The sequence below is a fragment of the Medicago truncatula genome, chromosome 8 (genome assembly GCF_003473485.1).
Source record: "Medicago truncatula cultivar Jemalong A17 chromosome 8, MtrunA17r5.0-ANR, whole genome shotgun sequence".
Lineage (NCBI taxonomy): Eukaryota > Viridiplantae > Streptophyta > Magnoliopsida > Fabales > Fabaceae > Medicago > Medicago truncatula.
The window spans coordinates 13,610,561-13,634,685 of NC_053049.1; the positions used below are offsets into that span (position 1 = coordinate 13,610,561).

Consider the following 24,125-nt stretch of genomic DNA (forward strand, 5'->3'; position numbering starts at 1 on the left):
TTATCTGATTGTCCCGAGTACTTCAACTTGTTTTGGCCACCTCCAGAATGGATCGTCAACAGCTGCATTTGTGAAAAGATAAAAAGAGTAATGTTATCTTGCATTCTAGTGTGACTGTGATATGATATGATAATATGCATTATCGTGCTTGGTTTATGTTAGATTCGATAAACATTTTGGCTGTCTTGCGTGTGGATTAATCATATGCCTCAGTACTACAGATAGAAAATAATTTGCTTATTATGAATTTTCCATGACATTTTTTTTTTAGAATTTGGTTCTTCTCATTTGGTTTCTAATTCGATTAAAAAAAAAAACAGGAAGAAGAGAACGAAAGAGGACATGAGACAGACACAACATCGGGTTTATTGGCAAAACTTGGCACTATGCAAATTTAATCTTTCATTATTTCTGTCCTGACAATGATTTCCATAAGTATTCTATTAGCTTGAAGACTTGGTGTTTTGTGTCATTTCCTAGTAATGTTCATGTTTGATACATTATTATTTTGTTTCAATCCTAGACATGGTTTAATCTTTTTACTATTATTATTTATGTCTTGGCAATATGACAGTGATATCCATCACTGTTATATTTTCCAGAATACTTGGTATTTTATTTCAATTCCTACTGTTTATGTTTGATACATGATAAAGAGTTCCTTTTATATTAGGAATCTTATATAGTCATATAATTAACCAATATGTGAGTCCTTGGAGCAACAATTTGCTTCGAGATCAGTGTTGAGCATATGAGACCATGTGCTGAGTTGAAAAAATCAGCTTAGAGAGTCATTCTGCTGCTTGCAATATTTTGAGAAGATTGGTGATGAATGTGTTTTGACACCTTATTTCTCTCCCACTGAACCTGCCAAGTTTACCATTTCTGGGAGTCTTTGGTTCTATCATCATCATCATCATGTTCTTACATGTAGTAATTATATTTATAGGACCAAGGCTATCAATTATAAATCAATTGCACCACCTACATGTCTTCATGTTTCTCTTTATATGCCCAAACCACCTAAGCATATTTTCCACCATCTTTTCTACTATAGGTGCTTCCCCAACTCTCTCTCTAATCTTGTCATTTCTAATCCTATCCCGTCTAGTCTTACTACACATCCAATGCAACATTCTCATCTCTGATGTGCTTAATTTATTTTTATGTTGGTTCTTAACCGCCCAACACTCTGTACCATACAACATCACTGGTCTTACACCTTTTCGATAAAAGTTTCCCTTCAACAGTTCAACTTGAGCGGCACTTTCATCAGTTCATGCTCTTCTCTATTTCAACCACCCTGCTTGAATACAATGATTCACATTTGCTTCTAAAGATGATTTTAACATTGGAGTGAAAGTTGGAGAAACAGAAGCAAGATGTGTCGAGATATTTTACTTATATCTTCATACAAGTATTAATTTGTGCAGTTATTTAGTATTGATTTATAAAATCCTAGAGTTCAATATTTTTTTCTTTTGTTCTTTGAGTTAATGATGACAAGTGTAATAAGAACCTAATCTCACTATTTTTAAGTTTAAGTACTTCTGTACTTAGGGTCATTTATGTGAAATTAGAGGTCTGGATCTCATAATAAAGATAGGTCTCTAATAAAAAAAATACAATTATATTTTTTGTAATGTTTGTTTTATTTTATGATTTGAGAGAACAATTATAATGTTTTTTGTTAGAACTTTGCTATTTTATATGACAAGTATGAGCCAAAAATTACAAATGCTCTAAAAAGAAGAAAATAAGTTACATTGTGTTCTCGACCGAGCAAATGCTCAAAGGCCGAATACAAAATGACCCAAATCTAGCATTGGGTAAATTACTCGCAACACACCTCCTCCTCCCCCCCCCCCCCCCTTACTCTCACAATCACCGTACTCGGCTGCACTGGTAGTTACCTTCTGATCACGTACGATCAGTGGTGCTGTCTGTGGGAAAATACAAGTTATCCCCGTTTTTTAACTAACAAAAAACCAAACCATCAGACAAATTTTGTATACCATGACTACCAACGGTGCCGGTTCCCATTTCAACAAATTTTGTTCGTAATGATTAGACGACAACAACAACACCAGTAAGACAAGGTGATTAAGGTACAACTCAAAATTCTTCTCTTATAGCAACGAGTGATATGGTTTTGGTCAGGTGGCAACGCCAACAACGTGGTCGTCTGAAATGTAATGTTGATGATTTGTTTTCAAATAAGTTGAATACAACATGTATTGGCATATATATCCATGATGACGAATGTACCTTTGTACTGGCTAAGACTCTCTCTCTCTCTCTCTCTCCTATGTGTTTTGTTGTCATGGGAGAAACTACGGGCTTATTCCATGCCTTAAAATGGCCAAGTGACATGCAATTTGAGAACGTCGATTTTGCCTTGGATTCAAAGATTACAACAGACGCCTTCCACCATCATCGGGTCGATGTTACAAAATATGGACTAGTGATTTCAGCATGTCGAATTCTTTTCAATACACACTTCTCAAACTCTAAGTATGAGTTCAACAGACGACAAACAAATGAAATAGCTCACACCATTGTTGAGGTTGCCACATTATCTGCTAGTCCTAATATTTATTATATCGTGTTTTTCGTTGTATAAACTCTCTTGTTATTAATGAAATGTTATAAACATATTCCTTTTCTTTAAAAAAATGTATATCAAATATATATTATAAATTTTTTGTAAAAATTAACATAAATAAACAAAGTGATTGTGGTTAATGAGCTCTCCCTAAGAAAAATTGTTTGAAAGAATTCGAGTTTCATTACTAATGAGAAGAATTATTGGTTAGACTTTACTCACTCCATTTTCCAAGAACCGAAGGTTTAACACCAAACAAATTAACTTAAATAATTTTGGTACTTCTTAGATACGTATATGAAAAGTATCAAATTACAATATGTATCATTTACGAGTAAATACTTAATTATAGAATACCCATACTTCATACCGTACAAGTAATCAAACTTCAAAACACCTAGGTATTAAGGTGGATTGTCACGGACTATTATGAAATTAAATACTCCCTATGTTCCTTTTTAAGTGTCACTTTAAGAGAAAGTTTTTGTTCCTATTTAACTGTCACTTTTAAAGTTCAATGCAACAATAAATGTTGTTTTACTAACATTACCCTTAGTTATTTATTGCGGAGAGAGAAATATATGAAATAAGATATTAAATGACTAAGGCTATTATAGTAAAAGTACTAATTATTGTATAAGAAAAAGTAACATTTATTGAGTGTCTTGGTTTGTGTAAAATGTCAAAAAGTGACAGTTAAAAAGGAACGGAGGGAGTAATAAAAATTGTTAAGAATTTGACTCTTTCTAGTCTCACCCTCATATAATTTTAGTTACACTCAAATTTACTTAAAATTTTACAATAATACCGAAATTAGCCTCTTCAAGTAAATTTTTAAAAACCCTTTTTTCATGATCATTATGAACATTCACCCCTTTCATTCTCAAACCAACCAAGATCAAAGATTAAATCAACATCTTTTTCATTGATCGATACTCTCTTCATAAAAGTTAGTGAATTTTGTTATCCAAGAGTTTCTATTTATTTCTTGTTCGTTGTGTGTTTTCTTTTTTTGTTATGAGATCTTTCTGTGTAGGTGACATATAAAGTTGACGTGAATTTAGATTAAATAGGTATTATTTCGGTAGAGTAAAGTAACATTATTTAAGATTACGTATCAATTATTAAGGTAAACGTAATTTGATTTTACGTAAGTACTATTACTCACTTTGAGAGGTTAATGTAAATTCAGTTTACATATGTATAATTACTCACTATGAGAGATGAGTGTAAATTCAGTATACTTTACAACTTACGTAGATTGCGCGTGAACATATATTTATACATATACACACGTAAACTTAGTTTACTTAAGTTAGGTAAAACTTAACTTAACTTACATAACTCTGTTTACATTAACTACGTAAACTGAGTTTACAAATTTGACATAGTTTAAAAAACTAGGGTTAATAGTGTTTTACATAAGTAATATTGGTCATTTCCGGTTTTCCCCCTGTAATTTTTTTTTGTTTAGTTTCCGTCCTTGTAATTTGCAGATTTCTGGTTTTGAACATTCATGAATTTTGACCGTACAAAATCGACGATATGGCAGGGGAAAAACCAAAATTTATTCAAATTAGCAAGGGGGTAAATCAAAATTTGCTCAAATTACAAGGGGTAAACCGAACATTTTACAGGGGCGAAATTTGTCATGAAGGTCCAAAACAAAAAAATCTTCAAATTACAAGGACGGTAACTAAACAAGAAATTTTACAGGAGGAAAAACCGAAAATGACATATTACACGGGGTAAAGCATTATTAACCCAAAAAGCTACTATATTTTTCTTAATTTCACATTTTTCTATCATATGTTTCAATCAATTCAAACCTGGCCTAACAACTTTAATTGGGTTTCATGTGATTTTGTTGTTTGAAGTTTTGAAAAACCCAAAAATCCCAAATGCATAAAAGAAAAACAACATTCCTTTCTTAGTTCCTTCAAAAAAAAAAAAAAAACATTCCTTTCTTAGTCAAGTTGATCTCATAACACAATCGAACTAGGAAAATTAGAAATTGTTAAACATAAATTTATGACTAGGAAAATCAGATACGTGTGCATGCGAAAAGAGATGAAAAATGGAAAACTTACGTGGTTGGATGTTATCGACAAGTACACGAGTGGAAAGAGACGAGGAGATGAAGGCATTCAGAAATCGCGTGTAAGTGCTTCTTTTTGGCTTTCTCGGAGTTTGAAAGATGAATACATGAAAATAGCTATGACTTTAAAAAATGGTGCGAATATTTGGGGATGATGAATACATGAACCAAGTTTCTGGGGTTTGAATCATGAATACGTGAACTAAAATTTGAATGATTAAACAAGACCTGCGATGAAAGGGTTTTAGATTAAATTGAATTTTTATTTTAGTTAAAGGATATATTGGTCATTTCATATGTAATTTGGGTTTTTTGAGGTGTGAGTAGTATTTAAGAATTGGGTTAAATATGTTTTTGATCCTTATAAATATATAACTTTTCGTTTTAGTTCCTCTAAAATTTTCCTTCAACTTTTAGTCTCTATAAAATTTATATTCAAAAATATGAATTCTACATATGATTTTACTTTAAAAGAGGGACCAAAAGGTGAAAATAATTTTTTTTTAAGGGACTAAAAGTTGAAAAAAGAAGAGGGACTAAAAGTGAAAATGAAAATTTTTTGAAGGATTAAAAATTAAAAGAAAATTTTAGAAGGATTAAAACGAAAAGTTGGTATATTTATAAGGAAAAAAAACAATTTAACCCTTGAGTATTTCGTTAAGAATTAAAATCTCGAACTGAATAAATAGTAGCAACGCGAAGCACAACCCTCTTTCTGGAGAAGAAAAGAAAGAATCTATTGAGAACCAGTCTCGTTTGATTCATCGTTGTGATTAGAATCATCAAGTTCAATGGTAAGTGACAACACTCTTCTCTTTAATCAAACCTAGGTGATATCACTCTTCTCTAACTAACTCATTGTTGTTCAGTCGGTTACTCTGCACACAAACCTAGGTGATATCAAATGCGAAATCTTCTGTGACGAAGTCCCTAAAACCTCCGAGGTATTTTCAATTCAATTATTACTTCACTTTTCTGTTGTTTCAATTGCTTGTTCTATATTGAAGTGCTGTAACTAATAATTTAGCTTTCATGATTGTTCAATTCAGAATTTTTTAGCACTATGCGCAAGTGGTTACTTTGATGGGACTATATTTCACCGCAATATTAAAGGTTTTATGATTCAAGGTGGAGATCCAACTGGTACCGGCAAAGGAGGGACTAGTATATGGGGAAAGAAATTTAACGACGAGATAAGAGAATCTTTGAAGGTCAGTACATCCGCCATAAGGGAAAAACATACTGTTTAGATTTTTGTGTTTGATGCATTTTATAAAACAAACGAAATAGGACATAGAATTGACGAAGTATATGCGGTTCTACTGAAATTGATGGATGGAAGGGAATGAGATTTTATCATATTTAAGGGAATATAAATTTTGCGATAACCTAGTGGGTTTTTCATACTCATTGGCATTCGAAATATGTCATTCCAAGTTCCGACGCTTAAGTATTTGGTTAAAGGTCAATCGTACTGTAAATGAAATCTAATTATCTTACGGTAGTTATATTTAAATATCATATTGTGATTATATTTGGTTTCTGGTGTGGACTGCGGACCATTATAAGCATACATACTGGGACATTTCTTGTGCTTTATGGAGCAACTTTATACATTTTTCTTCATCAGATTTTCGTGGTAGCTAATTAGCCGTGTTTTTGTGTTCCAGCATAATGCAAGGGGAATATTGTCAATGGCTAACAGTGGTCCAAATACTAATGGAAGTCAGTTCTTCATAAGTTATGCAAAACATCCACATTTGAATGGACTATACACTGTGTTTGGAAGAGTAATTCATGGATTTGAAGTTCTTGATCTCATGGAAAAGGTATCTTAATCTATTGCTGATAATTTGTTTATTAAAAAAAATCTGGGTCATAGCCAATGTTTTAAAAACTGAACAGAAACCTTGAACTGGCCTTTACTTCAGTTTGGTTATTTTCGTGGTTTGATCACAATTTTGTCTCGATTTTACTGTTTTAAAGCAGTTAAAACATGACTCAAAGGTCTTGCCTGTTCCATGTCCGATTCAATTTTTAAAACATTGGTTGATGATCAAGGTTAACCTCAGAATTGTAGGCTATGTTTGGATATTTCTTTAATGAATAGTTGAATGCGATCATTAGGAATGGAAGGGAATTATCATTCCATTGAATGAATATTTTTAGGAAAATGCTAACAAGTGCCCTCAGGGCATTGTTTAAGCATTCAAAAGTAGTAACTTTTATATTGGAAATTATGTAGTTATGACTTTTACATGTGTTTGACTTGTATTTTCAAGACAAACTTTCTTTTTGAAGATTCCTTAAACAATGCCCTTAGGACACTTGTTAGCAAGACCCATATTTTTATAATACATTGAGTGAATGATTTATTTTGCACAAAAAAAAATATCAGTGGAGAAAAAGTGGGCTGTTCACTTGTTCAGTATTGGATGGAATGAATTCCATCATGATTCATTAGTTTTCGTCTTATTCCCAACTATCCAAATAATAGATCCTATTATGATTACATTCTATTTCACCAATCCAAACATAGCCTAGAACTTGACTTGATTTGACAACACAATGAAGGTCTACATTTTTCTTAGAAATCATACTTGTGCATCTTTTTTTGTTACCAATATACACTAAAATGCCTCATCTATAATTCACACACCATGCACTCAAATACTAAACATCTGAGAAAAGAATAACTAATATACTTTTTCGTTGTGCAGACTCCAACAGGGGCAGGGGATCGACCGCTTGCAGAGATAAGGCTCAATCGTGTAACAATGCATTCTAATCCACTTGCTGGCTAGACTGGTCTCTCATTTATTCATGTAAAATTAAAGTTTCTATTTCCCAAAACAACAGATCTAACTTCTAAGTAGAGGTCACGGAGAATTCTTACATGCTGGATTGAGTACTTGATCATAGCTTCTATTGATTTAAAGATTTATTTTGCTAAGATAGTAAAATGTACATCAAAGATATTTGAGACAAAATTGTGTGATGGCACAAAGTTTGCCAGCATTGAATACTTCTTTGTTCTTGTGTTGCGGTTCACCTTTTTAATGGATGGATTGTCACCTTCTGGATAACTATCAGGCATTATGAATGTGTCATCAAGAGTATGACTACCCAGTGTCATAAATGTGACTTGAAATTACTTCAAACTGCATCAAACTCCAAAGTTAGTTTAAACATAGTGACAATAGAAACTGTTGGAAAATAGTTATTTATTTCAAACCATACATGCTATAAAAGGTATGGGAAGTCTCCTTTCAAACACACTGCAATATCAACATTTCTGGTAAAATATGAGCAACATGGTATCCGTGGAGGGTCCGAACCTCCATTTTTCTTATCTGTACAGTTTTCTGTTACTAGGATGTGATACATGGCCTAGAACTGCATGAGCCATGACCGCAAGTCATGGTTTTTATTGCGGTTTATTGCCATATTTAATATTGTAGAAATTTGAAGGGAAAAATAGGTGATGTGACAATAATTGCAGTAACTGCGACAATCTCAAAAACCTTGACACTAAACTTTGTTTTTTTCTTTTTCTTTTTCTCGGTTACATTGTTTCTTTATCTGAGTCCTTGTATTAGTTCTCCTGACACAATTGACTAAAATTCTTACAAGGGATATCTCATTGCAAGTCACATGTGGGACTGAATACACTTATTTACATGTCTGAAATTACATATTTTCCCATATATTTGTTTGTGACTGCCAAGTTGGGCACGAAACAGAGAAAGTAAAAGAATTCAACATCAAAAACCACTTATTCAACTCTATCAAGAGGTCAAAATCATCTTAGGCTCTCTTGAGTCTCAAACACAACAAATGCAAGGGAAAAATATTGAGATATGTATGTGTCAAGGAAAATGATCATGTTTGGAGTAGTAGGAATAGTCTTATAGAAAGTTGTACAAAGGATTGAAAAACTCCCCTTGGATGTGTCACCTTTCATCTTTATAAGCAAAGTTCTTCCTTCTACAGTCGTAGCAGTGTTTGTTTCTAAAAGTGATTTTTGCCCAATATATTTTAACAATATTTTCACACAAAATGCATATGCATCTATTACAGAATTGAGTGACACTATTACATGATCTGGTTTTTAAGCTTTTGCAACTCTTATGAAGGATATAAAATCTAGCGTAATTGGTGGCGACCCTTACGAAGGATATAAAAGCTATTGTAACATTGACACTTCAGATTGAAAACAAAAACACGTAGTATCCCCCTTATCAAGGATATAAAAGCAATTGAAAACGTCTCTAGTATCCGTGTCGGCTTTCAAAGAAGAAAACCAATACAGAGTAACATAAAATAAGACATGAAAGACAATCTAAATTAATATCGACCAACTATGATAAAATCATCATCCTCAAGAACTTGAACATCTTTTTCTCCAATGAAATGTTGCCTGCCCATTTCCTTCACCAAATTCACAAACCCTATCCTTTGTTCCAAAGTCAGAGGTACATATGGCAGCCTAAAAACAGGCTTGATAACCCCAAGTTGAGCAAGAGCAGTGTTCAAAGCAATTGGGCTTGGCTCTATAAAAAGCCAATCAAACAAAGTCATAAGCTTTGAATTCAATGTAGGATTCTTACCCCCAAACATGAGTTCCCTCACTAAACCTGGAACCAAATTGCTTGCAACAGATTGAACTCCAACAGCCCCACAATCCCATCTAGCTTCATGGCTTAAGTTATCAATTCCCCACACAACAATTCCTTTATCTGTGTACATTTTCACCCTCTCAGTTCCCACACACTCTTTCACACCAACAAAATTTGGATGTTTAGCCAATATTTCAATTACACTAGGAGGAATATCTTGACCACTCCTTGAAGGTACATTGTATATGATGATAGGGCCTATAGGAAGCAAACTATTATAATGAGCAACCAAACCTGCATTTGAGGTTTTTCCATAGTAAGGGTTTATATGAAGTGCAGCATCCATTCCAACAGCGAAGCCTCGCTCAGTTGCGTTTATCGCTTCTTTTGTGCAGTTGCTTCCTGCATTACCAATAACTTTAACTTTGTCGCCGAAACAATTAACTGTGTGAGCAATGAGCATTATTTGTTCATCCCATGTCATTAATTGGCCTTCCCCAGTTGAACCAGCAACAAGAATACCTTCAACACCATTTGCAATCTGTATGTTCACCAAGTTATCATATGCTTCAAGATCTATTTTTCCACTAGGTATGTACGGAGTCTTAACGGCGGTGATGAATTGCAGACTTCGTACGTCCTCAACCGATTTCCTGTAAATACAGTACACATAAAACTTATTCCCATTACCACAAAAGCATAAAAAAATAATTAACATAACATGAAATGTTATGATGTTCGAAAACATTATTGTATAAATTTGGTTTACAAGTTTTGATTTGTTAACAAAAACCAGTCCTGCAAATGGATCTATCAAATTTAATAGGAGAAAGAATTCATTCAAATTGAGTAAAACATATATCGTTCAAATCAAACCAATCTTTTACCGCCGTTGAGCTGCTCAACTGGACGCGAACATCAAGTCTCGCAGCTGTTTGTTGAACCTTACAATATGTGTTCCAGGATAAAGAAATATCGACATCATTAAACTAAGCAAAATTTTGATTAATAGCTAAAACTACAAGATTTGGTATCTTTCTTATTCAGTTAGCACCAATTTACTTGTCTTAGACTTCTGAAGTGACCCCCCAGTTATTCTAAACTTAACAAACCTATTTATGATCCTTGAGTTTTACACAACATACGGCTAGAATGTAAACATGTTGAGTGAGGAGAGTAAAGTCACAAATCTCACGTATTTAAGCAGTCAACATGTTGATCGTCGTTGGATTAAGATCAGATGGTTTAGATTTCAAGCTCTATAATTTAGAGTAATAAAAAACCTAAATCTACTTGTTTTCTGTATTGTTTTGATCTCGATCGATCAACCATTGACGAGTTGTCTGCATAAATATGTGACTGCAGCAAATTCAAATTCGTCTTATATCGATTCATATTAACCCGTGCCCCAAGAAAACAAGTTAAGGAATGACACATTTTAAACAGTAAGAGTTGAATGCACTATACTAACATTTTCGGATTTTCCTTATATTTAGTTCAGTAACTACCTTACGACATATGTTAACATTTTCTAAGATAAGTCATCTAAAACAAAAATAGTAAAATATTAATGATCTACAAGGTTAACAAAATTAAATGAAAATCATGAGAACAAAATATCATTTATGATAAGAATGGAACAAAAGAAAATCAACCAAACAAAGTAAACTGTAGACTAAATAAACAAAGAGATTATGAAAAATGTTAACCTGCTTTTGAAAGGTAAAACCGGTGAATTGGGTCCTCTCATACTAGAATCAGTTTTCAACATGTTCATCAGTGAAAATGGTTAAGAACTATAGTTACTTAATCAATCAATGACAAGAAACCAACAATTGAAGCACTTTAAAAAGAGTTTGGTTCAAATGAATTTTGGGGAGAAGGAAAGGTCAAAGTAATAGTAAAAAGAGACAGCATACAAAGAAAGAATGACCACTCACCAGATGCGACCTGAACGAATGAATAAGAAAGAATAATAGAGTTGACACTTTAGCCGCCTTATAAAAATGAAATGCGTTTTTGATTGATATAAATATATATTGTTCGGTCGAGTGAGGATAGCTCATGTGATATAATTGTATTATTATATATAAGGTTGAGGTTTAAAGTTCAAACTCCGGATATTTTACTCTTTCACTTTAAAAAGTGAATTTTAATCACCAGATTATTTGACCAAATATATATATATATACTCCATGTCATCACCAACAACCTCCAAAATGGCGTCGCACTTGACCGTCAAGTGTTCTCTGTGCCTATATAAGGGTGACTTAGTGTCGCCATTTTTCCACATAACCATCTCTTTCAATACTGACTTGTGCGTTGAAATCAACAACGATGATTCAACATCCTCCACATTAGATCACTGTGAACAAATGTTCGATTTCCTTAATCGTCACCAGAATGATCAATTGGCGCTAGAAGGAGGGGATCATTCACTGATTCCATGCGATTCAAACGATTCACCACCGTAACCGTTTTCACACTTACACGTTCTTCAGCCGTAATCGTTTTTGGTTACATGTTCCTCCACCGTAAGAGTCAACAGACACTTCTTTGTACAGGAAATTAAGGCTGAAACTCGAAAGAGAAACACCGAAAGCAAGACGTCCACCGTCGCAAGAGTTCGTTCAGCTATCCAGACTTTGCAAGATCATTTGATTCCAGTTCACACACCGGTAGGACAAGATGAGAACGCACTGAAGCCTCTCCAACGATCGCGGACAATGTGATTCCTTTAGCAACGATGCCTCCTCCGACAAGACCACCACCATCCGCTCCAAACGGAAATCGCAATCAGACGACGGAGAAGAATCTTCTGCCACCACCTCTAGATGTGAACACACTCTTGACGAACCTCTCATCCAACAACATAACGACATATTTAGGCTTGTGGAAGAGAATCAGGAGAAGATCCCAACAAATATCACTACACAGCTTGAAGTGGTGCAACGCAACCAGCAAAACTCCACTCTGTTGGTGGTAAATGACGCAGTCTCCGTCCCAACGAAGCCACAAAGGAAGAAGAACAAGGCTCTGGAGGATCCTGACGAAGGAAGCAGTAGTCGTTTTCTTCGTTGTTGCGGAAGCAGCATGGACTCCCCACCTCATCGTCATGGCGGCAGAAGGCGAGGGGAATATTCCCTTCGAGAAACCTCCAAAGCTTGGAGGCTACGATGGAACAACTGATCCTAACGAACACATAGAACACATTGATATCGTCCTCGATTACCACTAGGCAAAATGAGCAGTGAAGTGCAAGCTCTTCGTTTTGACCTTGAAGGGGGCGACAATGACCTGGTTCAAAGGACTTGAAGACAACTGCATTGACACTTGGAGAGAATTATGTGAAAAATTTACTTCCCATTTAACTACAAGAAGGAAACAACCAAAAAATGATGGCGGCACTAAACGCCATCATCCAAGGGAAAAAGGAAATCCTTAGAGAATACTTGGAAAGATTCATCCGCGAAGGGGTGGAAGTTTATGGCGTACGATAACTTGAAATGCTTTATCTTCAAAAACAATCTATGCGGTGACTGCAAGTACAAGGAGGAATTGGGCTTGAGGGGGGTAAGAGATAATACAAGTGTTATAAATTTATCAAAAAATCTCATTCAACATTCAAGATCAAAGCATATTGAAATTATACACCATTTTATTAGAGATTGTGCGAATAAAAAGAAAATTGAATTAATTTTGTTGACAATAAAAATAAATTAGCTAATATTTTTACAAATCCTCTTGTAGAAGATCGTTTTAATTTTATGAAAGAAAAATTAAATATCATTCAAAATCCTTGTAAAAAATAGAAAGGCCATTCTCAAAACTTATCACATTCATGTGTATGAAATTACACTTGGGGCTCACACTCACGATCTCTGAACTTCCATCTTAAGAAGAAAAATAAAATCATGAAGATTTTTCAAAAAAGGCTTTAGCTCCTCCAAACACACTTTTTGGCAAGAAAACCATCATTACTGGCCCACTAAACTACCTCTCATCCCTAACACTGCTCTCAATCAAATCACCTCCCTCCCTCCCTCCCCCTCTCTTTCTCAAACTATTGTGGAAAATCTCACACGAAGTGTCGAGACTGAAAGTAATATGTTTTAGGTGAATCAGGATAATTCTCTTGTGTCATTCTTATTATTGGTTTAAACATTAAACACACAGTATCACAATCATAATCCTTATTAATAAACTATCCAGAATGTTCGGGTCCTTAATTAAATATAACTGGTTTATATTTATCCAGAGTTCTCTAGTTATTAATTAACCATTGATATTGTTTTATCATTCAGCTTAATAATTTACCATATAATTGTTATCAAGAGTTTTAAATAGAACTTTATTAGAGAATTGAGTCATCATTAGATATTAATTTAGTATGATAGAGGAAATATAACTCATGAACTTAAAAAGGGATGGAACATGAGAAGTTTTTAAGAGAGTAAGAGGCTTTTCTAGAAGAAGAGGTCAATTTAGATATACAAAGGGTATTTCTTTAAGGTACAATTCTAACTAAAGAAGAGATCAATTTTATTTATATATAGAATATAGATTTCCATGTTTATGACCTTATCATTTCATTAAGTACAATTCTAACTAAAGAAGAGGTCAATTTTATTTATATATGGAGTATAGATTTGCATGTTTATGACCTTAGCATTTCTTTAAGTACAATTCTAACTAAAGAAGAGGTCAATTTTATTTATATATAGAGTATAGATTTGCATGTTTATGACCTTAGCATTTCTTTAAGTACAATTCTAACTAAAGAAGAGGTCAATTTTATTTATTTATAGAATATATAGATTTGCATGTTTATGACCTTAGCATTTCTTTAAGTAGAATTCTAACTAAAGAAGAGGTCAATTTTATTTACACATAGAATATAGATTTGCATATTTACAGGATCATGATTGTGCACTACATGTATTTAAGCATACATGGTCTATGGAATAAGAACAACGTTCAATTTCATTTTCTATCTGTAAGCATCATCATAGATATATGACCATAACCACCCTTTTTTCATATCACAAATAAAACCACAACTACCCTTTGTTTTCTTTTTTCTCCAAAAAAATAACCTGAAATGTCTCTTCCAACCATAGTAGTTTCGAACATCACACGACCTTATGCAAAATTCTCTCCAAGCGTTTGGGGGGATAGGTTCATTCAGTATGCTGACTCAGAATTAACAGTACATCTTTATGCAATGTTACATTCATTTTTTTGTTTTCTAAAATCTCTCTAAATGGTTTAAGGAGACATCAACTAAGATCTTTGTGTCAATTATCCAATAGAAGTTAGGAAGGAAAGATGGTTAAGTTATTTTGGTTGTATTCAACATTTAGTTTTCTACTTTTCTTTTGGCATTATTTCCGAGGCTATTTTGGTTGTATTCAACACTTACTTAGAAATTATGTTCTAGAATTATACCCTCGGAAATAATGGCAAAAAAAAAGTAGAAAACTAAATGTTGAATACAACCAAAATAACTTAACCATCTTTCCTTCCTAACTTCTATTGGATAATTGACACAAAGATCTTAGTTGATGTCTCCTTAAACTATTTATAGAGATTTTAGAAAACAAAAAAATGAATGTAACATTCCATAAGGTTGTACCGTTAATTCTGAGTCAACATACTGAATGAACCTATCCCCCCAAACGCTTGGAGAGAATTTTGCATAAGGTCGTGTGATGTTCGAAACTACTATGGTTGGAAGAGACATTTCAGGTTGTTTTTTTGGAGAAAAAAGAAAACAAAGGGTAGTTGTGGTTTTATTTGTGATATGAAAAAAAGGGTGGTTATGGTCATACATCGATGATGATGCTTACAGATAGAAAATGAAATTGAACGATGTTCAAATTCCACATACCATGTATGCTTAAATACATGTAGTGTACAATCATGATCCTGTAAACATGCAAATCTATATTCTATGTATAAATAAAAGGCTTAAATATGTATTTCATCCTTGCAATTAGGGATCGTTTAAAAATTGGTTCATGTAATCGCTAATCCTGACAATTTACCCTTGCATTGTTTAATCATTTAAAATTTCGTCTCTCTCCCCACTTAATCACTGCCACGTCACTAATTTAATGACGTGGCAATCACTGTCACACATGAAATTCCAATTTACCCCGGGGTTTCCAATTCTTTCTTCAATATTTTGTCCTCTTCTTAAGGGCAAAATTGGAATTTCATGTGTGGCAGTGATTGCCACGTCATCAAATTAGTGACGTGGCAGTGATTAACTTGGTCAAATGACGAAATTTTAAATGATTAATGATTGCAAGGCTAGTTTGCAAGGATTAGCGAATACATGAACCAATTTTTAAACGACCCCTAATTGCAAGGATGAAATATATATTTAAGCCTAAATAAAATTTACCTCTTTAGTTAGAATAGTACTTAAAGAAATGACCTTTGTAGATCTAAATTGACCTCTTCTTCTAGAAAAGCCTCTTACTTTAACTTAAAAACTTCTCATGTTCCATCTCTAAGTTCATGAGTTATATCTCCTCTATCATACCAAATTAATATCTAATGATGACTCAATTCTCTAATAAACTTCTATTTAATACTAAGACACTCTAATACTATTTGTCTAATCTTTTTTTTTTTTGACAAATTATTTGTCTAATCTTTACCAAGAGTTTTCTTAGTATATTTACCTCTTAAACTTTCAGAATCATTGAAGCCAATGTTTTAAGAACCGAACTGTTCAACCTTCAATCGACCTTTACTATGCTTCGGTTATTTTTGGGTTCAATTTCGTCTCGCTTCAAGCATTTTTAAGCAGTCAAACCATGACCTAGAGGTCTCGTTGGTTCGATATCCTAATCGGTTTTTAAACAATGGTTGAAGCTCAAAGCGAACCTCATACTTGTAGGCTATGTTTGCCTATTATGATTACATTCTATATAACCATATTTCAGCCATTTCCATCAATGTCATATTGTGCATTTTGTTTACTTAAATGCCTCATCTAGAATTCTTGTGTAACATGCACTTGCACACTCACTAAACATCTGAGAAAAGAATAAATAATATACTTTTTTGTTGTGCAGACTCCAACAGGGGCAGGGGATCGACCACTTGCAGAGATTAGGCTCAATCGTGTAACTATGCATTCTAATCCACTTGCTGGTTAGACTGGTCTCTATGGTTGTTTATGTATATTTGAATTTTCTATTTCCCGAAACAATAGATCTAACTTCTAAGTAGACGTCAAAGAGAATTCTTACATGCTGAATCAAGTACTTGGTCATAGTAATTTACTATATTAATAATCGTTTGATGCACATTACAATGTCCTCATTGTGCGATATTGTTTCGGGTAATACAACAATAACTTTAACAAGAAGACGATGAATATGATGATGATCGCACAAATGAATTACAAAGCGTATGATTGATAACTGCAAATCTCTTTCAGGATACTTTGGATCTTTTAAGTGAATCACACACTCATTACAAGTATATCGATCAATGATGTTTTACATAATAAAATTCTTTCAATTACTCTCTTCTACTAGAGAAATTTAGAAATAATTTAGGTAAAATTTTAGATCATAGAAGTGTGATTTTCTTGTATATTTTTGCCTGTAAAGTGTTTCTAGTTATGGAGAAAATCACTCCGTTTAGTGAATGAAAACAACTCCTCAAAATGTTTCAGCAAATTTGAATGGTTAAAACTGTCATGTTAAGCATATCAGAAATAGAATCTGTAAAAGTCGTACCAACTACCAAGGAATGAAAACTATCATCTTCCTAGGTTAAGTTCTTCCCTCTATAGTTGTATCAGTGTGTGTTTGTGTCTGTAGTTTACTTTTCCAAATATGTAAAAACAATATTTTCACACAAAATGTATTAGCAGATCTATTCCAAAACTGAGTGATATTGTGTACATGATCCGGTTTATTTTTACTTCAACAACTAAACTAAGTAACACTGACACTTCAGATTGAAAGCGCATCTGGTGTCTGTGTCAACTTTCACAATATAACATACAATACACAGAGTAACTTAAAACATTCATGAGCATGGCAATCTAAACTAATATCGACCAACTATGATAAAATCATCATCCTCAAGAACTTGAACATCTTTTTCTCCAACGAAATGTTGCCTGCCCATTTCCTTCACCAAATTCACAAACCCTACCCTTTGTTCCAAAGTAAGAGGTACATATGGAAGCCTGAAAACAGGCTTGATAACCCCAAGTTGAGCAAGAGCAGTGTTCAAAGCAATTGGGCTTGGCTCTATAAAAAGCCAATCAAACAAAGTCATAAGCTTTGAATTCAATGTAGGATTCTTACCCCCAAACATGAGTTCCCTTATTAAGCCAGGAACCAAATTGCTTGCAACAGATTGAACTCCAACAGCCCCGCAATCCCATCTAGCTGTATGGCTTAACCTATCAACGCTCCACACAACAATTCCTTTATCTGTGTACATTTTCACCCTCTCATTTCCAACACACTCTTTCACACCGACAAAATTTGGATTTTGAGCCAATATTTCAATTACACTAGGAGGAATATCTTGACCACTCCTTGAAGGTACATTGTATATTATGATAGGGCCTACAGGAAGCAAACTATTATAATGAGCAACCAAACCTGCATTTGAGGTTTTTCCATAGTAAGGGTTTATATGAAGTGCTGCATCCATTCCAACAGCAAAACCTTGCTCGGTTGCGTTTATCGCTTCTTTTGTGCAGTTGCTTCCTGCATTACCAATAACTTTAACTTTGTCGCCGAAACAATTAACTGTGTGAGCAATGAGCATTATCTGTTCATCCCATGTCATTAATTGGCCTTCACCAGTTGAGCCAGCAACAAGAATACCTTCAACACCGTTTGCAATTTGTATGTTCACCAAGTTATCATATGATTCAAGATCTAATTTTCCACTAGGTAAGTATGGAGTCTTAACGGCGGTGATGAATCGTAGACTTCGTACATCGTCAATCGATTTCCTGTAAATACAGTACCACAAAAGCTTAAAATTTTTATCATGAAATGTTAAGATGCTTGGTGTCACATGTTTGATTAGTAAATTAATTTCTGAGACTCTTTCAGATTCAGAAATTCTACCAACAACAGAGATTTAAAAATATATCAACTTACTCATTCATAAACAACATATCATATGAATCTATAAAAATTAACATATAGTAATGATGTCAAATGAATCTATAGAATTTAATTGGAGAATGAATTCATATCATATGGAATAAAACATATATAATTTCAAATCACCTATGTTTTACCGCAACTGAGCTGTTCGACTGGAGGCGAACATCGAGTCTCGCGGCTGTTGGTTGAACCTTACAGTATGTGTTCCTGGATAAAGAAATATTGACATCATTAAACTAAACAAAGTTTGGATCAATAGCTACAACTACAAGATTTGGTATCTTTCTGATTCCGTTAGCACCAATAACATGTCTTAGACTTCTTGAAGGGACTCTCAATTTATCAAAATATTCATTTTTCTAATCTTAATAAACCTATTTATGATCCATTATTTTCACAAATCATATGGCTAGAATGTAAACAATGTCATTACTTAGTATTTAGTTGGGGAAATGGAAGGTCAGAGGAGAGTAAAATCACAAATTAACCGCATTTACGCGGTCATCACATCGATGGTTGTTGGATCAAGATCAAACGATCTAAATTTCGAGCTTGATATTCTAGACTCTTAAATAAATCAAAATCTACTTGCTTTTTTCAACCAAATAACATAAACTGCAGACTAAATAAACAAAGAGATTATGACTTTAATAAATTATTATGAAAAATGTTAACCTGCTGTTGAAAGGTAAAACCGGTGAATTGGGTCCTCTCAAGAACCAGCTACTACCACAATAACTTTTCAGCATGTTCATCACTCAAAACAGTTGCTTAATCAATCAATGACAAGAAACCGACAATTGAAGCTCATGAAAGAGTTTGGTTCAAATGAATTTGAGGAGAAGGAAAGGTCAAAGTAACAGTAACAAGAGACAGGATACAAAGATAGAATGATCACTCACCAAATACCACCTGAATGAATGAATAAGAGTACAATAGTTGACACTTTAGCCGGCATAATAAAAAGATAAATGATACATGTACAACCATTTTCGTGACAATTTTCTCTTTTACACTCGCATTATGTTTTTACTTTATCTCTATTATTTATTTTAGTTTATTTATGATTGTTTTGTAAGTTATCATATAAAAGTTTTTCAAATATATAATACACCGCAACTAAAATAAAGGTAAAAGCAGTGGCTGCTACGTTTTGTGAAAGGAGGTTATAAACTTCGGTAGTTCAATTTTTTTATCTTGTTTTAGAACTTCAGTTGCAATATTGTATTTTGCTTTTACTAGGTGGATTAATTTTGCTTTCAAAGATAGTAACATAGAGATCTCCAATCTACCAATAAAAAAAATAAATAGACATCTCCATTAAATTAACACCAACTATCAAAGAGAAATTATAAAGTTTATGAAATTTTGCAAAATTATTAGTTAATTAACAAAAATTAATGATAATCCAGTCTGTTTTTTTTTAATAAAATAATAAAAATTAGGTTAAAGTACATTTTTCGCCTCTAAGTTTCAAAAAATTGTGATTTTAGCCCCTATTAAAAAAATGAAAAATTTGCCCTCTATCTTTAAGAAAATATGCTCTTTTCACCCTCTATCTTTAAGAAAATAAGATATTTTGGTCATTTATCTTTACAAAAATTTGCGATTTTGGCCCTTGTTTCAAGACACGTGGCATCTTCTCAGTGGTTTTGCAAAAAATTAAGGGGCTAAATTTTTCCGAACCAAAATCTCAACTTTTTGAAACTTAGGGGGCTAAAAATACACTTTAACCTAAAAACTATAATTTCTTATTCTATGAACTAAAACAATAATTATGAGTTTATTATTGCCAAGATATTCTTAGAACTTCGTATGAGACTAAAATTGATGTGATCAAAATGTATGTTCCTAATTCATTTTGCACTAGAATTGCTAACATACATTGACTTCTAGTTCTTAGGGACAGTTTAATTTCAGTAAATGTCGAAACTAATTTGAACCAGATTTTCCATTGCAAATTGCCACAGAAGAAACCAAATCTTATTTTATTTGTCAACTTAATTTTGACAATATGAAATGCCATATGGTTTTTCAACTTAATATCGAGCAACAACAATAAAGTCATCATCATCAAGAACTTGAACATCTTTTTCACCAACAAAATGCTCTCTACCAATTTCCTTCACCAAATTCACAAACTCTCTCCTCTGTTCAACAGGGATAGGAACATGTGGTAGCCTGAAAATTGGCTTAATAACCCCAAGTTGAGCAAGAGCAGTGTTCAAAGCAATCGGTGCCGGCACATGGAAAAGCCAATCAAACAAAGGCTTCAACTTTGCATTCAGTGTAGGATTCTTACCTTCAAACATGAGTTTTCTCATCAAACCGGGAATCAAGTTTCCAGCAACAGAGTGAAGTCCAGTAGCACCACATTCCCATCTAGCATCATGGCTTTCTTCGTCGTTTCCGGTCCAAACATGAAGTCCCTTACCTGTATACATCTTCACTCTATCATTTCCTATACACTCCTTGATGCCGACCAAATTAGGGTTTTCAGCCAACTTTTCGACTACACTAGGAGGAATATCATGAGAACTCCTCGAAGGTACATTGTATATGATGACGGGGCCAATTGAAAGCACACTATTGTAATGAGCAATCAAACCATCTGATGAGGTTTTTCCATAGTAAGGATTTATATGCATTGCAGCATCCATTCCAACAGCGAAACCTTGTTCTGTTGCAGTAATTGCTTCTGATGTGCAGTTGCTTCCGGCGTTGCCAATAACCTTAACTTTGTCGCCGAAACAGTTGACTGTGTGAGCTATAAGCATTATTTGTTCGTCCCAGGTCATTAAATAGCCTTCACCAGTTGTACCGGCAACAAGGATACCTTCAACACCTTTCTCAATTTGCATGTTCACCAAGTTATCATATGTATCAAGATCAAATTGGCCATTGGGTAGGTATGGAGTCTTGACAGCAGTTACCATTCTCAGACTCCTCAACTCCTCCATAGAGGTCCTATAGATACATACAGTACACACAAAGCTTAATACCCCATGAAAAAGTACCCGTTACAAAAGGCTTAATTTTTATAGAAACGTGTTCAAAAAAATTTGAAAGACCAAAACATACAATTGAACACTAGTAGAGTTTTATTATAGAGTAAATACTCAAACCGATCCTCTGAGAAAATCATGGAGAGCAAATTGGTTCTTAAGAAATGAAAAGTGTCGATTTGATCCTCCAAAATATCAAATGTTGATCAATCAACACGTCCTAATAGAGACCCAAACGTTCCTACAAACTATCATGAAAATGACTAATTTGACCAATATGAGATTATGGATGCAGGGACCAAATATGTCTCCATGTTTTTTCTCGAAGACCACTTTGAACCTTTACTCTTTATTATACGAATAAAATATAAAATTGCTTCACACATCAAAGTTATAGGTCTAGATGAAAAATGAGCTTTGTATTATCCAAACAAAATCTCAAAGTGAATGATAAAAGAAAACAAATACATGTCACTATATCACGTGGAGATTAGAGAGAGATAATGTAAATTAGATTAGAAAATCAATTCCCAAGACTCATCTGGAAATTCTACTACCCATAACAGAGATTGCAAACAATTCAACCCAATCTACACAAGGCACCCGCATATATACACATAATTTACAAAAACTGGAGTGATGCATAAGGAAACTATAATGCTTAAATTAAAGGAGAATAAATCAACAAGGAACAAAACATTCATTATTCAAGCTCACCTTTCTTTCACCCCTGAGGTGCTCATTGGGCGGTCGAAACTCGGTAGAGCAGTTGCCAGTTGAGACTTCCGGTATGAGGTCCTGGATCATATAAAAAGATGTTAATATGATTAAGCCAACAAAACTTCGAATTATAATAGCAACAATATTTCGTATCTTTCTGATGCATAGTGGACCCAAGTTAAGTGTAGCAACCCCTACCCACAACCTAAGTTTTGTGTACCAGTACACAAAAGGTTGATAACCACCGCCACAGTGCTGTTTCGGAACTGCCACCAAAACCACTATTTTCAGGATTTACCTTTTCAAGGCTATGTCTTGCGTTATAACTGCAATACCATGTTCCAACACTCTTCTCTTATTTTAGATAACCTCTTCTATGTTTTTTATGAAATTCACTCCTACTATTATGCTTTGACCAACCGACAACTTAACCGTCAACACAGTCAAGTGTATCACCTTGATACAGACACAAAACAGTAATTACTTGCAGCGGTGGTGCTGAAGCAGCATTGCGACAACAGTAATCAACCATTTGTGTACCGGTACACAAAACTTAAGCTAAACACTACCTACGATCTTAGTCCTCTGAATACTTTTTGATTATGCCGTCTCACAGTCATTTTCAACCCCTGCCTGTATGTAAAAATTGAACTGTAGAAAGGACACCACAAAACCTTATTTCAAACCAAAAAAAGAAAATATAATCCTAATGATACAAGAACAGGAAATGTTAAAAACAGACACTCCAAAAAGCTCTCTTTGGTAAAATTTATGTGGATATCATAAATCAAGTGGACCATGATTTCTATTTGGTGAAAGACCCATTTTCAAAATGATGACACAGAAATGAATTTCACACAAAATCTAAAATAAAAAGATTGCCGAAAATGTAAAGTTTTAAGGATGAATGCACATTGATTACTCTTATGACAGAGACAATTCATAGCAAATAGTTGAACTTGTTTCCAAATTACAACAAACACAACCCAAATCAAATAGGCCCAGTTATGACAAAGACAATCTCCTCTGTTGAAACAACCGCATTACCAAACCATTTGAACATGTCTACCCCAAAAATGGCATCTTTTAAAACAATTTAAACAAACAAATTAACCAAAAAGTTAATTTCATTAAAACCCAAAATAATTAAATCAATAAAGTTCCTATCAAGAAAATCAATACTCGTACTAATAATCATCAACCTCACCGACAAGGTTTAATAAAACAATGTGCTACTATAAGTGGGACCAGACAACCCATTTGAAACCTTGCTCTAAAAAGGAATCAATGACGCAATATACATGCATGTACATAAACCAAGATCTAGTACTAAATGATAAGCCATCTGAAACATGTTTGATTAATAAAAAATAAAAATAAAAACCGAGTATCTTCGGCGTGTAACTGTGTAACTACTGAGACTCGTGTCATCTCAACTAATTGCGGTTAAGTTGATATATATCAATGAAAATAAAATGAAGCAAGAGGTTGTTATTATTATTATGTAATAAAGAAAGAAAAGAACCTGTAGGTGAGGTTAGTGGTGGTAAGTGAACGGAAAATTCGGGAACTTAGTCCTCTCAACATGGCCATTGTTGGATGAAGTTCCGAACAATTAGCGGATGAAAATTTGGATCCGACCCGATTGAAGATCCGGAGTTGAAGAGTGAGGGAAAACGGAGGGAGAAGAGAAGGAATAAATAGGAGACAGACAGAGAATGAATAGGGCGGTGGGATGATGGGAATGGTGAGAGGATCGAGGTGTGATTTAATTAGGTGACACTCAGTTGATAAGTTTAAAGAAATTACATTTATATATGGAGATAATTTTGATCGCATAATTTAACAACTTTTGAACAACTTTATCTTTTGTATTTAAATTATGTTTTTACTCTCTTATTTATTTTTCTCTCTCTT

At 33.7% G+C, this 24,125-nt stretch overlaps 4 protein-coding genes across 7 annotated transcripts; 1 reads left to right on the forward strand and 3 right to left on the reverse strand.

Moving 5' to 3' along the window:
• Positions 1-5,362: 5,362 nt before the first annotated feature.
• Positions 5,363-7,789, forward strand: LOC25501005 (peptidyl-prolyl cis-trans isomerase CYP18-1). Its single transcript, XM_013589550.2, has 5 exons — positions 5,363-5,497; positions 5,573-5,647; positions 5,753-5,914; positions 6,374-6,532; positions 7,424-7,789. Exons 1-5 carry the CDS (start codon positions 5,495-5,497, stop codon positions 7,505-7,507), a joined length of 483 nt encoding a protein of 160 aa, XP_013445004.1. The 5' UTR covers positions 5,363-5,494; the 3' UTR covers positions 7,508-7,789.
• Positions 7,790-8,750: 961 nt separating this feature from the next.
• On the reverse strand, positions 8,751-11,256 carry LOC25501006 (4-hydroxy-tetrahydrodipicolinate synthase, chloroplastic). 2 transcript variants are annotated; one of them, XM_024772708.2, is made up of 3 exons: positions 11,033-11,256; positions 10,199-10,283; positions 8,751-9,975 (listed from the first exon to the last, which is right to left on the reverse strand). In XM_024772708.2, the coding sequence occupies exons 1-3, from the start codon at positions 11,097-11,099 to the stop codon at positions 9,051-9,053; spliced, it is 1,077 nt and encodes a 358-aa protein (XP_024628476.2). In that variant the 5' UTR covers positions 11,100-11,256; the 3' UTR covers positions 8,751-9,050. The 2 variants fall into 2 exon arrangements, with proteins under 2 accessions (XP_024628476.2, XP_013445005.3); XM_013589551.3 differs by lacking the exon at positions 10,199-10,283 and having other exon boundaries at positions 11,032-11,256.
• A 5,939-nt stretch (positions 11,257-17,195) lies between these two features.
• On the reverse strand, positions 17,196-19,418 carry LOC25501008 (4-hydroxy-tetrahydrodipicolinate synthase, chloroplastic). Of its 3 annotated transcripts, none has more exons than XM_024772492.2 (3): positions 19,159-19,418; positions 18,618-18,690; positions 17,196-18,323 (listed from the first exon to the last, which is right to left on the reverse strand). In XM_024772492.2, the coding sequence occupies exons 2-3, from the start codon at positions 18,647-18,649 to the stop codon at positions 17,399-17,401; spliced, it is 957 nt and encodes a 318-aa protein (XP_024628260.2). In that variant the 5' UTR covers positions 18,650-18,690; positions 19,159-19,418; the 3' UTR covers positions 17,196-17,398. The 3 variants fall into 3 exon arrangements, with proteins under 3 accessions (XP_024628260.2, XP_013445007.2, XP_024628261.2); XM_013589553.3 differs by having other exon boundaries at positions 18,607-18,690; XM_024772493.2 differs by lacking the exon at positions 19,159-19,418 and adding an exon at positions 18,917-19,090.
• Positions 19,419-20,409: 991 nt separating this feature from the next.
• On the reverse strand, positions 20,410-24,001 carry LOC25501009 (4-hydroxy-tetrahydrodipicolinate synthase, chloroplastic). Its single transcript, XM_013589554.3, has 3 exons — positions 23,734-24,001; positions 22,206-22,286; positions 20,410-21,450 (listed from the first exon to the last, which is right to left on the reverse strand). The coding sequence occupies exons 1-3, from the start codon at positions 23,799-23,801 to the stop codon at positions 20,523-20,525; spliced, it is 1,077 nt and encodes a 358-aa protein (XP_013445008.1). The 5' UTR covers positions 23,802-24,001; the 3' UTR covers positions 20,410-20,522.
• Positions 24,002-24,125: the final 124 nt, after the last annotated feature.